The sequence below is a fragment of the Mytilus galloprovincialis genome, chromosome 4 (genome assembly GCF_965363235.1).
Source record: "Mytilus galloprovincialis chromosome 4, xbMytGall1.hap1.1, whole genome shotgun sequence".
Lineage (NCBI taxonomy): Eukaryota > Metazoa > Mollusca > Bivalvia > Mytilida > Mytilidae > Mytilus > Mytilus galloprovincialis.
The window spans coordinates 30808771-30827020 of NC_134841.1; the positions used below are offsets into that span (position 1 = coordinate 30808771).

General features: G+C 31.9%; 1 protein-coding gene across 4 annotated transcripts; it reads right to left on the reverse strand.

The window, feature by feature from the left end:
* Positions 1 to 1723: 1723 nt before the first annotated feature.
* On the reverse strand, positions 1724 to 16987 carry LOC143071863 (uncharacterized). Of its 4 annotated transcripts, none has more exons than XM_076246478.1 (5): positions 16831 to 16987; positions 14130 to 14219; positions 12067 to 12230; positions 9317 to 9403; positions 1724 to 8877 (listed from the first exon to the last, which is right to left on the reverse strand). In XM_076246478.1, exons 2-5 carry the CDS (start codon positions 14152 to 14154, stop codon positions 8185 to 8187), a joined length of 969 nt encoding a protein of 322 aa, XP_076102593.1. In that variant the 5' UTR covers positions 14155 to 14219; positions 16831 to 16987; the 3' UTR covers positions 1724 to 8184. The 4 variants fall into 4 exon arrangements, with proteins under 4 accessions (XP_076102593.1, XP_076102594.1, XP_076102595.1 ...); XM_076246479.1 differs by having other exon boundaries at positions 16737 to 16945; XM_076246480.1 differs by lacking the exon at positions 14130 to 14219 and having other exon boundaries at positions 16831 to 16950.
* Positions 16988 to 18250: the final 1263 nt, after the last annotated feature.

The window sequence follows — 18250 nt, forward strand, 5'->3', positions numbered from 1 at the left end:
CAAATAAGGCCATAGTATACAAGTTTCAAAACAACACAAACAATTTTTCGAAACCTTTTTTGAACATGGCATTATATGTAACAAATGCAGTCAACAACAATTTTCTCGCCAATTCACAAACTATATAGATACTAGTATTGAATTTTTTACCACCGTTCCTACACCGGTACCCAAGTCATCGAGAAAACACAACAGATCAAATCAATTACACTACAAATAGTGATTGTAGGTAAAACATCAAGAAGCTGTTGCATCTGTATCACAACAAAGGGCCGATTTGTTAAAATGACAGAAAAGGCAATATAGCATGTGTTAGTAACATGGGGTGATCTATGACCAACTGATGTAAGATGTTCTCCGGTTATAATATATACATGTATTATCTTATCTTATCTTATAGACGATAAAACATTAAAAGACCAGGACAAATACAGATATACATATATTCAGAATGAGACAATCACGATTTAAATTTGTTCAATATTATTTGGCTCTTTGACAAGTTACGTGGTACATTGTATGGCACCTTGCATAAAGGATGTTTATAATAAAATAGAATCAATATTAAAAAATCAATAGTCTTGGCCTTGTTATTGTAGGAATACCTGTTCAAGGTATGGAAATAGATGATGTGACGTATTTTCATGTACTATAATTAGCATCTATCGGGCTATTTAAAACATGAATTACCTATCTTATCGAATGAAACAAATCCTCGGCAAATCGGCTCTACCTCTTTGATAAAAAATCCACAGCGTTTCCCCTTGTACTCACATATTTGGCAATTTGATGCTTGATAGACAAAGGATTATTGCATGCAGTGCTAGCAATGATTTCCTTAAAACAAGTTTATAAATTTAGATAATGGTTAAAACAAATATAAATATGGACCAAATCAAGTACACATTCTAGGGTGTGCTCGACTTTAGTGACTCACCATGAGGTGTTTTTGAATTCAAAGGCTGTTTAGGACTTTTTGTAAACAATAAACGCTAGCACATCATAAAAAACAAGTGAGTAATCTATGTTTCAAATTTTATAACAAAAATCTCCGTATTAAAGTCTGGATTTTCTTCAAAATTCTTGGGTTTTTTTCCACCAAATTCTCTTTTTCTTTTATTTAGTACCTTGATATTCTTTTTGTTTATTTAGAACCTTGATATTCTTGATTTGGTTTTATATCATTGTCTCATTGATGTATACCCAAAATACAATTTTATTCATATGTTTACGTTGATGGCTCATACTCCTCATATTTAACAATTAAAATACGCCAAATGCTTGATTAGAGAATATTTACATGGAATAAACAGAGTGTACTGCTGTAAACTAATGGCAGTTGTACGTTATTATTCTGTGGTTTACATGTTGTAATGTACTATAGTATTATTTATTAGTGTATTTCTCTATTCTAAGTGTTCTCGCGTTTATTTGTACTGTATTCCTGTGACATTCTGTTGTCATTTTAGCGGGTTTTTTTTAAACATTGCTTTATAACCGGGAGGTTTGGCTAGCCATAAAACCAGGTTCAACTGAACTATTTGTTTTTTAAATTTCCTGTACCAAATCAGGAATATGATTTTTTTAAATTGTCGGTTTCTATGAAGGTTGGCGTATGTTTTTGTAGCAGTTCAGTGTTTTCCTCTAATAGATGAAATGTTTGCCTCGGATTTTGTTTGTGACCTGGATTTGTTTTCGCTTAATTAATCTATGACTATTGAAGAACAGTATACTACTGTTGCCTTTATTTATAGACAGACACATACACACGGTTTAAAAGGCATAATATCAAATTCTATAACCTGGATATTGAAAACACGACTCGTTAAAATGACCGACATCACAGAATACTTCCATATATTATAAATACAGGAAATCATTAACAAAAAATTTGAAAAAAAATATATTTTTTTGCACATAAAATTATCGAATGCTATAATGTTTCAATAAGTTTTAAATAACATCTAAAAATTACATGTCATGCTTTACTAAAAATAACTTAAACAACAGTCATTAATTTGCACTCGGGTTAAAACAACTTGGCTATCATGGATTATAAACAGACAAAAGATATTATACAAGGATTGAAATTGGTAAAGATAACTAGAAACAATTTCTTTATAAATATTGAGCCTATCAGAAACAAAAAAAAGAGAAAAAATGATATTCAGGGAGCTGAATAAGACATAACAGTTCTTTTTATATATATATATGGATAGAAATTTATGCAGTTGAGAATATGACGAATTTTCTAATGTCACATACTAGTTTAAAAAAAGAAGAATTAATTTTGAAGCGTGTGTGCATGAAAAACATCATGCGTAACTTCCTTTACCAAAAAAATAAATAAATTCTTAGTGTAGCTATCCAAAAATTGAAAAATGATTTTACGTAGTCATAGCAAAGAAAGAAAGAATTTCTCTAATTAAGAATGTAGCTAACTTAAAAAAAAACATATACAAAAAACATTCTTTGAAAGTAGTCAGCATCATCAGTGTTGCACAAATGTTGCAATGGAAGGAACACTTCATTAGAACTTACTTTGTTTTTTAGTGCAATCAGGGGTGTATGGACTTCAACATCAGTGTTAAAGTCTGTACACCAATGGTTACACCACGATTACTAATTATATTATGTATGAATATAAATTTACATTACATGAATTTCTTCAGACTAATACAAGAAAAGAGTTTACCTGTGTATAACTCCAGATCATTACAGTTAGATTGAAATTTCTCCTAATCGGTTTATGATTTTACAACACCGGTATACTACTGTTGCCCTTATTTAGTGAAATTGTTTTATGGCACTACAATTAAAGGATCATTAACTTACAGATTCATTTCCACTGAGATTTCTCCAACTTTAAATTTGATTTATAACATATAAGATCCCAGCTCCTGTTCTAACAGGGGTGATCTGAGCCGGATCACCCCTACCAGATCACCTCAGTTTAAGTTTCTTTATTATGCATGCTTTCCTTTGTTCTTTAACATTTTGGCGGGAATGTCAAATCCAGTATAAAACTTGTAATTAATTATACAAAGAAGACTATCTATCAAAATTCATGTAGAAAAAAATCCAGAGTATGCTGGGATTCGAACTCAAGACCTTTAGCATATCAAGCCACGACACATTCCACTTCACCAGGACGACTGGATACGAACTACCAGAAATTTAACATACTTAAAGGAAGCAAGATATTTTTATAACTGGGGCGAGTAGGCAGACCTTTACTCAGTGGGGTTTAAACCCTTTTCGTTAAATAAATGAGTTGTTAGACTAATTGTTCAATTTGATTTTACACTTTTTTAAAGTTGGGCGAGTCGGTTACAAGAGTGGGGCGATTTTTTATAAAGTGGCGATATAGTGTGGGCCGATTGGCCAGTGGGGCGAGTTGACATTGTTTGGTATATCTACTCATCGTGTTAGGGGGTCTTAAAGGGTATACATCATATAGTATTATATTAAGTATATAATAATGGTTGTTTGGCGTTCTAAACTAGATTTTATGAATTGTAAATGGTTTTTCGTCTAATCTAAAACAGCTGGGATGAAAAATAGTTATCCCATTCGGACTTGGTGTGTCAGTGTAAGATCACCCTCTGGCCTCCGGCCATCGGGATGATCTTACACTGACACACCGCGTCCTTATGGGATAACTATTAATTACATCCCAGCTCCGTTGGTCTAACAGGGGTGATCTGAGCCGGATCGTCCCTTCCAGATCACCCCAGTTTGAGTTTCATTGTTATGCATGCTTTCCATTGTTCTGTAACATTTTGGCGGGAATGTCAAATTCACTATAAAACCTATAAATAATTATATGGAAAAGACTATCTATCAAAATTCACGTAGAAAAAGTCCAGTGTATATGCTGGGATTCGAACTCAAGACCTTTAGCATATCAAGCCACGACATATACCACTTCACCAGGCTGAGGACTGGATACGAACTCAAAGTAATTTAACATACTTAAAAGAAGCAAGATCTTTTTATAAGTGGGGCGAGTTGGCAGACCTTTATTCAGTTGGGTTTAAACCCTTTTCGTTAATAAGCGAGTTGTCAGAATGATTGTTCAATTTGATTTTTCAAAAGTGGGGCGAGTCAATAAACAAGAGTGGGGCGATTTTTTTATAAAGTGGCGATATAGTGTGGGCCGATAGGCAAGTGGGGGCGAGTTGACATTGTTTGATATCTACTCGTCGTGTTCGGGGGTCATAAAGGGTATACATCATATAGTAATATATAAAGTATATTATAATGGTTGTGTGGCGTTTTACACTAGATTCTATGAATTGTAAATGTTTTTTCGTCCAATCTAAAAGAGCTGGGATGTAAAATAGTTATCCCACTCGGACTTGGTGTGTCAGTGTTAGATCACCCTCTGGCCTCCGGCCATCGGGGTGATCTTACACTGACACACCGCGTCCTTGTGGGATAACTATTAATGAACACATTTCAGAATTACAAACTTTAATTGAAGACAATAAACAATGTATTAATCGTAAAAATAATCAATATTTTGGGACTGTTATGTATGACATACCTTTTGACAATCATCTTGATCACTGGGGAAAGCACTTCATATCATCTAGTTGACAATCAACCTTATCCTTGAGGATAGCAATTAATGACATCTAATTGACAATCAACTTCAACCCTGAGGATAGCACTTAATGACATCTAGTTGACAATCAACTTGACCCCTGAGGATAGCACTTAGTGACATTTAGTGAACTTTGAACTTGACCTCTGAGGATAGCAGTAAATTGTCAATATCATATAATAAGAAATGAATGTTAAAAAAATATCAATAGCATGTGATTGGCGACATACTGAATAACATGATTCCATATTGTTGACATACAAGCTAATTATAAGATACTTAATAACATGATTCATCATTGGTGGCATACTAGATAATAACACCATACAATATAACTTGATTCATCATTGGTGACATACAAGCTAATGATAATTAACTTACCATAAAGCATGATTCATGGTTGGTGACATACAAGCTAATGATAACATACCATAAAGCATGATTAATGGTTGGTGACATACAAGCTGATGATAACTTACCATAAAGCATGATTCATCATTGGTGACATACAAGCTAATGATAACTTACCATAAAGCATGATTCATGGTTGGTGACATACAAGCTGATGATAACATACTATATAGCATGATTCATCATTGGTGACATACTAGATAATAACAACAAACCATATAATTTGATTCATGGTTGGTGACATAAAAGCTAATGATAACATACCACAAAGCATGATTCATGATTGGTGACATACAAGCTAATGATAACATACTATATAGCATGATTCATTATTGGTGACATACAGGCCAATAATAGCATACCTCCAAAAAATATGTTCACTAATGTTGACATTCAAGCTTATAATAACATACTGAATAACATAATTTATTATTGGTGACATAAATTTTTGTAATTACATACTAAGTTATATAATAAATTTGTATCCATTAAATTGTTTTTTTTTATTTCTTCACTGAAGTCAGATTCATGATATTCCTCAATGACATATATTTATATTATATCATTGAAATAAGATTCCTGGTATTTCCCACTAAAACAAGGTTTGTGTTAATTTCCACTGAAAATAGTTTTATGGCATTTCTGACTGGAATAAGGATTATGGCATTTCCCACTAAAATATAGTTCATGGCATTTTTTAAAGGCATAATATTTATGGATTTTCTTATTTAAAGATGGGTTATGTTATTTTTCACTGTTATAAGGTTGATGGTATTTTTCACAGACATATATGGTATATGATATTTTAACAGACGTAAGATTTGTGGTGTTTCTCACTGAAATAGTGTTTATGGTATTAAAATATAGTTAATATCATTTTTTTTTATTGAAATATCATTATATTTTCACTGAAATTAAGTTAATGATATTCCTCTTTGAAAATTTCTCTGAAATAAAATTGATTATAGCTCTAATTGTACAAAGATTAAGGTCAATTTTTACTGAAACAAGGTTGATGGTATTTCTCACCGAATAAACATTTATGATATATTTCATTGAAATAAGTTCTATATTATTTCTTAATAATAAGGTTTGATTGAAAATCCATCGGAAACGTTTTTAACTTTGAAATTACTACAGCGTTCTTAAACCTATAACAAAAGGGATTTCTTGATAGACATTTGCGGAAACTAGGTCTATACCTAGGATTACACTTTAGACTTACGATTACAGGTGACAAAAACAAGGGGTCATCTCAAAATACAAAAGCAATCCAACAAAATAGCAAATGGTGTCTTCTATAAAAAAAAAAAAGAAAAAAAAAAGATGTAAGCAACACGTTGAAATTGCATGTGTTCGATGCGCTTTTCTGGATTTGCCAACTGGACCGCACAAAGCCGAATATTTGAAGACAAGGATTCATAAGGACCGAAGGTGTAGATAGATCATAGATGTATGATCATATAAAAATTGTTCAGCAAGGGCAAATTGCCAATAGACTATCCCCGCGAAACAGGGTACTTTTAATGCAATGGTTAGTATACGAAAACCAGGCAAACATTGTTCCAAGGATACTCTACAAGCTTTCATTCGAAATGGTATGTTGGTGTCAATTTTTGTTATGCACGATTACATCTTTGTATACACAACTGCCTTGCCGACTTAATTAAAGAGATTGTGATTTTTTTAACAATTTCTTCTCGCCTGCTTCATTTTTGCACTTTTTATTCCTAACAAACAATTGAATAGATTTGCGTACAAACTTTGTGTTGAAATGAACAATGTCGCAGTAAGAGATCACGGGCTGTTCCGGGGGTTCGAACAGCCCTTTTCTTGCCGATCAATGCTTTTGAATAAAGACATATGGTCGGACCCCCCTTTTTTATCTTGGGTTGGAATCCCCTTTTGAAAATGCCTGGGTCTACCCCTGCGTCGTCAGTGCACTCTATATTACAATTCCATTAAAATATTACTCGGAACAGGGGTTAAAGCTTATGTTTCGAGCATACCAGTCCCACCCATGTTCATGGGGATAATTATCGACACCACGAAAAGTCCGTTCTTAATGATTCCAAGATCTCTATTATAATAATTGCATATAAGAAAAACAACTTGGAACTCGTTTATCATTTTTTAATTGTTTCTGTTGAAAACATAAATAGCAAAGTTTTAACTATTTGAATATACCTATTCTTACATTTCAAATGAGTCTGGCGAAAAGTCTAAAATATATTTCCGACATACAGAAGTTCGTTGATAACTGGTTTTTTTTTCTTTTTTTTTCTAGAATAGTTGTGATTTTTTAATTCTATTTATACCGCTATTATACCGAACAGCAAGTGAAATTTCATGAAGAATAAATAGCTCAAAAACACCCGTCCGCTGTATTTCCTCCTCCTCTTTAAAACAAAATAAATCAAAGAAAGTATGTCTTAGCATAAACATTCCAACATGCTCCATGGTTGATTGCACCTTTCCTAACACAAAGTATTGTTTAACCTTTTTTTCAGCAATTGTCCCAATCTAGCTACTGCAACGACAATTGCGATACTTTGTGTGTCTCATGTTATTTTTATGCCCCACTTACGATAGTAGAGGGGGCATTATGTTTTCTGGTCCATGGCTCCGATCGTTCGTTCGTTCGTTCGTTCGTCCCGCTTCAGGTTAAAGTTTTTGGTCAAGGTAGTTTTTGATGAAATTGAGTCCAGTCAACTTGAAACTTAGTACACATGTTCCCTATAGTATAATCTTTCTAATTTTAAGGCCAAATTAGATATTTACCCAATTTCAAAGTCCATGAAACATGGAAAATAATAGTGTGAGTGCGGCATCCGTGTTTGGACACATTATTGTTTAATGCTAGTTCATTCCATCATACTTCGTACAAATACAGCATTTTCAACTTGGATAACACCGTATACAATAATCAATGTTAACACATTGCTGCAAAAATCGTTGTTCAACTGCAGAAAAAACATCACTATCGTTATATTGTTTTGGATCGACGGTTTATTTTTACACTTTGAGAAAGCCTGAGATTTAAATGCTACCTGTAAGTGTAATTGTAATCCTAATCGTAGGTGTATGACAGTTTCCGCAAATGTCAATAAGCATTATAAAATACAACAGTTAAATGTTAACAATACAGACGTTCATGTTATATCTCACTGTTTAGTGACACTTTCATAAGATGGTGGAGGAGCAGATGGCTCTTCTGGTGGCTGATTCAAATCAATTTTAACATTTAATGGTCCAGTTGATGGTGGCGAGTAAGGAGCTGATGGTGCTGGATAAGGTCTAGGGAATTGCTGCTCAGGAGGAGAAATCCCTTGTCCCATTGAAAAACCTGTAATTGGACCCTTTGAATCGCCTGATATTGGTCCAATGGGATAACTTGTTGTTGGACCGATGGGATATTCTTCAGTAGGGCCCATAGGATAGCCAGATGGGTTAGGTCCCATTGGATAGGCAGGCCCAGTATAAGGGCTTGTTCCCATTTTAACACCAGAATAGTTTTGATCTACTTGATATCCTGCCTCCTCTTGAGCTGCCATGTTTTCTCCTAATATCTGTCGAAAGGTCCTTCTGCCACTAGAGAAGTTTTCCTTACCAAATCTATATTGATTTTTACATACATAATATACTGTATAAATGTTCAAACCTAAACAAAGAAGCACAAACACTAATATAGGTATAGCAACACTTCTATACTTTCCTATATCCGCATCACATGCTATGTTAGAATTTGAAAACACGCTTCTTCGACAATTTGAAAAAACTCTCGATACAGAGGTAAGTACGATCCCAACAATGCAGGCCATGAAACCAATCATCATTATAGGATAACTGTAAAGTAACTGAAAAAAAAGTATATTACACTTGTACTACAACAATATAACTACTGATTTTAACGTGGATTTTATCAATAAATCTTTTAGTGTATCTTTAAACTGTCCTATTGACATTTGCCACGTGCATTTATTATAATTGATGATAAATAATAATAATACAAACAAACAAAAATCACAGTCATGAGATTTTTGTTATTAATTGAATTCATTAATTTAATGTCGAAAACTTAATATCAGAAGCATGAGGAGGAGAATGCAGCTGTAGACACTATAATTGCTATACATTTATCTAATTACACCTGACTGTCAATAGCTTTATGTTTTTTCTGCCTTTTCTAAACATGTGCTATAAAGCAAATTAAAATCTTGCAGCTGTATATAGACAGTTAAGGGAATAGTGTTGAGTTCTTGTCCACACCACATCTCCCATTAGTATATTACATACCAGTTGTGAAAGGACCACATTGTCATCTGTTTTACTTGATATTCCTTTCATGTAAAAGTTGATGAAATATATTCCTTTAAGGAGAAACTGAAAATAAAACAAAAAAATTAGGTTAAACCTATGTAAAATTACTTTTTTAAGGGAACATTAATTATTATGTGAAGTTTGCTATAGAGTTCTTTATCAGGTTTCATGACAAATAAGCAGAACTGAGGGTATTATCAGTAACAAAACTGCAGAAATGAGTGTACTTTTTCATGACTAAAAGTAAAATCACAAAAGGAGACAATTTTAGAAATGTCCTCTTCTTATCGGACATTAAACAAGAACATATGTTTTTTTTACTTTTCTGGAAGTGCGAAATGTAATACAGCCAAAAGCGAAATAAAAACCACAAAACTACAGAGATTCAATGAGAATAAAGCAGTAATACGTAGTAATGTTGGTAATTTCCCAAATCTTCTAGACTCGGCGTTCATAAAGTGTTTCGATTCTTCTATTGCAATGTAATAGGAACTGACAATCATTAAAAAGCATTTTTTTTAACTAACAGAACAGAACAACAGTTAAGGATGTTTGCTCCTCCATTTTTTTACTTTTGCCAGATTTTCGGAACCCTCTGGTATTATCCATGTATTTTCATTAAAAAAATTTGCCCACTAACTCCTACTTTTTTTTTATAATTTTATTATATAAACTTTAAAAAGCCATATTTCAAAATTTTATAAAATTTTTGTTATTTTTCCATAGTGTTAGAAACAAATAAGGTGCCAATGTTAAATATATGAAAATTTTAGAGAGAATAATTTCCCGCCAAATTTTCAATGGCCTTATATCTCTAAAACGAGCACACGGATCCTCCATTTTTTTCTACTTTTTTAGTTTCATTATTTATATACTATCAATTCATAACAGTCTTTTAAAAAGCTTGTTATTTTTTAACAGAGTAGCGAACATCCTTAAAAATACAAGTCAATAGCAGTAGCTTTTATAACAAAGAGTTTCAGCGAAAATGAAAATTTAAGTGCATATGTCTATTTTTACAAAACAACCCGAAAAAAATGCGTTACTATAGACAAATGTCTAGACAATGTAAAACGGTTATAAAAGTAAAATAGCAACAACAAAAAAACGAACACCAAAAATTCAAAACGGAAAGTCCTTTATCAAATGACAAAATCAATACCTCAAACACATCAAACGAATGGAAACAACCGTCATATTATAAGAGTTAAGACTTAAATAACAAAGGAAAATACATACGTATACGACATGCAACAAAAAATGGTCGAAATCTACTCTTATTGACACGAGAACGAGAATTATCATTGATATGGTCATAATTATAAATTAAGCGTTTACAAAACTTTGAATTTTTTAAATGCAAAGGTTTCTTCCTCAGGAATAGATTATCTTAGCTGTATTTGGCAAAACTTTTAGGAATTTTTGGTCCTCAATGCTCTTCAACCTCGTACTTTATTTGGCCTTAATGTTTTTGGATTCGAACGTCAATAATAAATCTTTTGAACATGAAACGCGCGTCTGGCACAAATCTAAAGTTGCAATCCTTGTATCTATGATGAATTAATTTAGTTCAAAATCAATAAAAACATTCTACTGAATAAATGGTTCCAACAGGAAGTCAATTTAACTTCAATTTCACTGTTTTTTCTTCTTTCTTACAAATCTCTCTACCACCATGCATAATTTATAGATTTAAATCTATCCTTTTTCGCAGTTGTCTTAACAGTCTTGATAATGAGTGAGATACCTATCATGACACAAAAAAAATGTACATTTCCTTCAAGCAGTATCTAAAACATGAGGTCAGAGACAACAAACACATGACAGACACAAATTTCGTAATATAAGATTATTCAGTGAGTATGGAGTAAAACATGTTTTACACATCTAGCATGACTTAGTGAATACACTTTTTATAGTCATTTTGACTTCGTGAATACACTTTTTATAGTCATTTTGACTTCGTGAATACACTTTTTATAGTCATTTTGACTTCGTGAATACACTTTTTATAGTCATTTTGACTTCGTGAATACACTTTTTATAGATGTTTTGTCCACTTTTTTTATAAGCTGTATGATATGATAACTTCTTAATCATATATATTAGAGATTTTGGGTCTTTTGATTAAGATCTATCTTCTTCGATTTTAAATTGACCCCAATATTTTGACCTTTGCTTGTTATAAATATAACATTTTAACTGAAAGAATTAAAAAAGAAAAAAACTAGCTAAATGTTTCGGACATTATTTAAAGCAAAGATTTGATACATTCAGTGTAAACCAATCTGATGACAATTTAAAAAGTTATTGCCCTTTTGAAAAGTTGGCAAATATAAGAAAAGATAACTCCAGATTTGTTTTCGCTGAATCTATTTATGACTATTGAACATCGGTATACTACTGTTGCATTTTCTATTGGCTCTGGTTGCACTCTTTTCCACCCCAGCCAACCCCCCCCCCCCCAATATAAAACACAAACAAACATAGAAGAAAAACGTAAAAAAACGAAAAAATATCGAACTCCGAGGAAAATTCAAAACGGAAAGTACGTATAAATCTAAAGGCATAATCAAAAACCTCAATCACATCAAACGAATGTGTTTTATAATTGAACTACTTTTTTGTAAAAACATGGCCAAAAATAGAACAAGTACCTAAAAATGTTAAGATGAGCATAAAGTATTAAATATAAGAAGTATTTCTTACATAAAGGAACTACTTACAAAGCCACCAGCAATAAATGCTCCTGCATAATAATCACTTTTACCATATACAGCACCTGATATACCACAAATCAGTAAGGAAATGGAAAATATAGCTTCTAAACAACCAATTATAATGAAACTCTTGAATACTTGCTTTCTCTCCTTTCTCTCTGCCTCAATCACTGGAAAACAAGAAAAAAATCAGAATTACACTAATTTCAAATAGTTCGCTGTAATACAATATACAAAAAAAAAAAATTAAAATTATTACACCTATTTCCCATTGTTGTCTGGATTTTTAGCAAATTGTAAATATCAACTGTAAGATAACAATTTTAACTTAATTGACCTTTTTTTAATATACATGTTTTAATTTCCATTGCAGCAAATACTATATCAATATGTTTCTCAAAACTTGTTATTAAATAAAAAGATAAAAGTATTTCACTGTAATTCCCCTCAAAACCATCCTTGTTATCCTTAAAATATTTTTTTTTCATTAGGAATCAACTTAGAGTTTCTAAAGTATATCTTAACTAGCATGTCAAATTTAATTGAAAAAGTTTTCAAAAAATTCATATTTTATTTTTTATGGCAAAACTTAGTGTTTAACCTCAATTTTTGTCGAAACGAACTTCCCTTTTTAAGTATCAACATCATGCCTTAAAATCAAAATTATGGTGTAAAGTAACCTACATTTATTTTTATCATATAATAAGAAGTGTTGAATGGCAAATAGATCAACAGACGAAACAGACAACTTGATTACTATAGGCCACCATGGACTAGTCAGGTACCCTTATAAAGAAGCAGGATACTCACTGTGAAGGTTTCATAAATAATATATCATAAACTTTGTAAATACGTTTCAGTATTGTAGTATATAATTGTAAATTTATAACATGTCCCAATCCAGGAACCTATAGTTGTTGTCGTTGGTTTATGTCTGTCGTATTATGTTCCGTAAATTGTTTCGTTTTAAATTAGACCTTAAGTGTTCTTTTAAGAATTGTTTCATTTTTTATGTCAGGGCATGGTATGGGGTTTTCTCATCGTTGAAGTCCGTACTGTTGACTTTAATGGTTACATACACTTTATTTTAACTTTACTTTGATAGTTGTCTTATTCGAAATCATACCACATCTTCTTACTTCAATATGTTTTAAGTTTGAATTATGAAGGAAAACATTAAAATCCATGATTAATCAGTGTAATGGAACAAAATCTCACACGCTGACATGCCTCGCCTACTTTGACTTATGACTGAAGTCATGCTAATAGTCTGTAAAAGGAAGGTTGCACAACCTAATCCTATGTTTTCTAGTAAACTAACATTATGATCAAATACTCCATGTAAATGAGTTCAAGATCATATGAAACCTGCCAAACAGATATGTACAGTTAATTATATTATATCATACGTAACATATAGCTAATTGAGAAACAGACCTAATGTATTATCCTGAACATGCATTTACCAACGAACCATCAACATGAGGTATAGGTCAGATTTCAACTGATACAGTATGTTATGATTCCGTAGGCCTAATAAAGTTGAGCTGTTGCTTGTTGTATCTGATCCAACGGACATAACCAGGAAAACATAATAGTGATCAATGAATAATAAATATGAGGTACACGACAAATAAATACTTCCAGACAAACGTGTGCATTTAACAATTATTCCTTAAACACGAAAGAGATAACGTTAGCTATTTTTTGATGTAGTGTCATGCTTATCAGATGAACTTAACAAAATCATGAAAAAACTTTACATTGAATAGTGAACCATAAAAATAAGTTGAAGGTCAGATAAAATATGCTAGGCAGTGATCCTATGTTTAAAGTAAGTGAAAATAGACAAAACCACATGAAGTTACTAGTAGACATTGAAAAAATAAGGTCAATGTCAGGTGACAATGTCTGCCTGACAAAATCTCTACATGAACAATTTCCATTCTAGTTGTTGTCATAGCAAATAAAAGTTGGGATATCGAGGTTATATTTTTTACAATTTCTAATACAGCTGTCACAGTCTGAGAAAAAGATGAACATGCCACATTTGAATTAGTTGTACATACCTTCTTGCGTAGGACTATTAATCATTTTATATTTATCAATACATCTATTTTGAAATCTCAGCTCTTGTAATAATCAGATATAAATCTTTTCTACAAAATAATAGAAGAACTTTGTCATATAATTCATAGTAGTAGCTATTGATCTTAAGATTAAAATGATGGTTGGTATCTTCTGAAAATGCAGGTACCAAGTCAGAAATAAAACAGTTGTTATCTTCGGATAATGCCTGTACAAAGTAAGAAATATGCCAGTTGTTTTCCAGTCGTTTTGGTCGGACTTCGCACTTTTGAAGTCACCTTAGAGTCTTGTATTTTTGTTATTATTTTTTTGACTTATTAGTAGAACTGGTTTGGTTGGTGATCTTTTATGCTATTTTAAAGATTCCCTTTTTGTAATTCGCTCGAACATTGTTTAGAGTGTCCTGAAATTTATAAAAGCTCTTGAAATAAAGCAATTTTAACATAAGGAAATGCCTGTAACAATTCAAGATTATGACAGTTGTTATATAATTGATAGATGCGTTTAAGCTTTTGATTTTGCATTGTCTTTATTTTTGTTATTTTATTTTTAACAAAGAACAAACAACAATTAATTTTTTTTTACCGAATTGCGAGGAAAATTCAAATCGGAAAGTTCCTACTCAAAGCCAAATCAAAAGCTCAAACACATCAATCGAATGGATAACAACTGTCATATTCCTGAGCTGGTACATATATTACATTATGTATAAAATATATAATTAAACTTTGTTTTATAGCTAGGTTTACTCTCACCTGTATGACGGTCCCATTAAATTTCATTATATTGACAACGATGTGTGACCAACACAAACAGGCGTAAAAGATAAAAATGCCAAAAATAGGGGTACAGTCGTTAATCATTATAAAAGCAAAAGTTAAAAATCCAAAAGTAATATAGACAAAGCACATTAACATAAACGAAAGGCAAGAATACAAAAAAAAATACCATATCACTATAACACAATGACGGAATGAATAAGTAACGAATCGCGTCAAATTGGGATTACCAAAAATAGACTAAATTGATATTTTATCGTATGTTTTTCTATGTTGCGATGTTATGCTATTGTTTCAGAAAAAGGGAGAAGGTTTGGTATCATTAAAACGTTTAATCCCGCTGCAAATGTTTGCACCTGTCCTAAGTCAGGAATCTGATGTACAGTCGTTTGTTTATGTAATTTATACGTGTTTCTCGTTCCTCCTTTTTCCGACGTAGTCGGTATAGTTTCGGTTTGTGCCCTTTGGGCTTAAGGACGCTTAACTATGGCAACAGAATACACATGCACATAGATCTTACAAAGATTTATATTTTTATTAAAATAACTGTTTCTCCAATAGCTCTTTGCATCCGTGACAGCTGTTTATTCGGGACAACTATATAATTTTTAATGTAAACTTTGTTGTACGAACGTACATGACTTTTAGAACGCACCTACGCATGTGAGATTTCCGCGGGGTTTTAGTGAATGTAAACAGAAAGATACGAGGACCGAGAATACTGAACACAAACAGAGAAAACGTTATTTAGATGGCATCTTTGTGCTTCTGAAGGTTATCGAAATGATCGTTTTAAACATATACTCAAATTTAAATACGTCGGATATCTTTTTTAAAGATAGTTCTTGTTTTTCCATTCTCAATTTTATTATATAGATTAGACCGATGGTTTTCCCGTTTGAATGGTTTTACACTAGTAATTTTGGGGCCCTTTATAGCTTGTTGTTCGGTGTGAGCCAAGACTCCGTGTTGAAGGCCGTACATTGACCTATAATGGTTTACTTTTTTAACATTGTTATTTGGATGGAGGGTTGTCTCATTGGCACTCACACCACATCTTCCTATATCTATAAACAGTAAAAGTAATAATTTGCACAGCCACAGAAAAGTAAAAGAATACTATAACACGTCATTAAGATGATAAACAACAACAGTACACAGAATATAAACTTTAAGACCCTCGTGTATTATTTGTAAAGTTGATACGGAAAATTTATCAACAAGGTCTTGATATCTACCAAAAACTTTGAAAATGGATGAGACGTTCTTTGACATATCGCTGGTTCATCAACTTTCTACTCAGAGACTGGTGACGTTTAACAACGTTTAGTAGCAGCTGGAAGATCTTGAATACCTAATGAGTTGGGAAATGTATATCCCATATGCAGGTGAAGTTGGTATATTGCTACTAAGGTGGGGCAAATTGATAATTTCAATATTAACAGCTGTGCGTATGTGATCTTAATTTGTTCCTGTAATTATTTCACATTTATATATTTTTAAGGTAAAAATTTACTGTGATATAAATGTCACGCTTGAGCATTTTTTTTTACACATTCCTATTATAGTTTACATTGTTGAAGTTTGTACGTTGATCTACAGATGCTTTTATTCACTTCCTATTGTCTTCAGTGGATATTCTAAATGGGAATACTACAATTACTTGATAAAGTTACCAACCAGGTGATGTTGCCTGTATTTTACCGGTCTGGATATTCACATTTCATTTCCATTTTAGGCACTATATATAATAGCATAACATGTAAGATAAGAAATATACCAGAATGAATCGCAATAAACCATACTTACCTTAGATCCGGAGATCAGATCAATAGCAGCAAGTAACACAAATAAACTTCAGTCTGAATCTGAAATCGCACTATGAAAAATACTCTCTACTTACTATCATGACTAAACTATGATTTGTGCTCCTCTGTGGTGCTCCAACTGGAAAGATCGTTTATGTGTCTGAATATATAGGCTTGTGTGTTTAATAAATTCTAAATAACAACTTGGTAGAGCGCAATTCGATAAAATGAAACGAAGGGTCAAGGTTGACGCAGAACAGGTAATACAGTTGTTTATTTGTTAAATAGTTTTAAAAATAAGTTAAAATAAATAAGGTGGGTTTTAAATTTCTAAAAAATAAATAAGCTGAGTTCACTCACCTCTGTAGAAGACTATAAAAAGAATTGACTTGCTTACAGTTACTAAAAACTGATATTTATTGGTCACAGAACGATTAACGTTAACAACCTCTTCATTTAAAAAAAAACAATTTGTTCAGCGTTGAACAAGTTTAAGATTCTTTGTTTGTTAAAAGTATGAGTGTTTGGAAAATAGTACAGTTTGCGAATTTTGATACTGTTATAATCTTATAAATCTGAAAGGACAAAGGCTCATTTATTCAAAACTTTCAAGGAAGAAGGCAAAATTAATACAAACTTAATCATAATATATAAATAAATTATTTTTCAAAATGAATGAAATGTTTATTAAAGTTTGAAATAAAGGCTATTGTTTGATTTTTTTTGGATTTTTTTTAAATGCAATATGAAAATCGCGGCAAATTATTAGTAGATTGCAAGAAACATAAAAGTGAAATATCTTTTTGACAATAGAAAGCTGACATGATATGTTCAGTTTATTGTAAAGTAAAAGTATCAGCATAAATGGGTTGTGATGTGTATTCACACAACACGTGAATTCCTTTGTCTCAATGACCTTTCACTTATTTTTTACCCGTGTTTTAGGGTAAAACATTTTTCTGTGTAACAGATTGAGACCTGTTCGACCAAATCATAAAACGTTGTTACTGTTTGTTTTTAAAAAAATCAGGGCAATATAAAAAAGATAAAAATCACATACCTTTTTTTAAATATTCTTGATAAAAGGGCGCTCTTTTTTTAATGAAAAAGATTGACGTCAATCAGCCTTATGTTATGACATGTAACTCCGTGATACATAAAGGCAACAGTAGTATACCACTGTTCAAAACTCGTAAATCTATGGACAAAAAACAAAATCGAGGTAACAAACTAAAACTGAGGGAAACGCATTAAATATAAGAGGAGAACACAACACAACATTAAAATGTAACACACACAGAAACGGACTAAGCATTAGACAAAATCTGATGAGAATAACAAATATAACATCAAAACCAAATACATGAATTTGGGATAGAAAAGTACCGTGACACGTCTTATAGTAATGTGAATTCACACTCAAATATAAGAGAAAATAAACGACACAACGGAAACACAACGTTAAAATGTAACACACACAGAAACGAACTATAATATAACAATGACCATTTTCCT

Bases quoted from the DNA above. Each gene is read 5' to 3' on its own strand.
- LOC143071863 (XM_076246478.1), bottom strand. From the start codon at position 14,154: ATGATTAATAGTCCTACGCAAGAAG. The intron at 12,231-14,129 runs GTATGTACAACT...CTTGTTTTCCAG, and splicing joins TAATAGTCCTACGCAAGAAG to TGATTGAGGCAGAGAGAAAG. The intron at 8,878-9,316 runs GTATGTAATATA...CTTTTTTTTCAG, and splicing joins ATGTGGTCCTTTCACAACTG to TTACTTTACAGTTATCCTAT.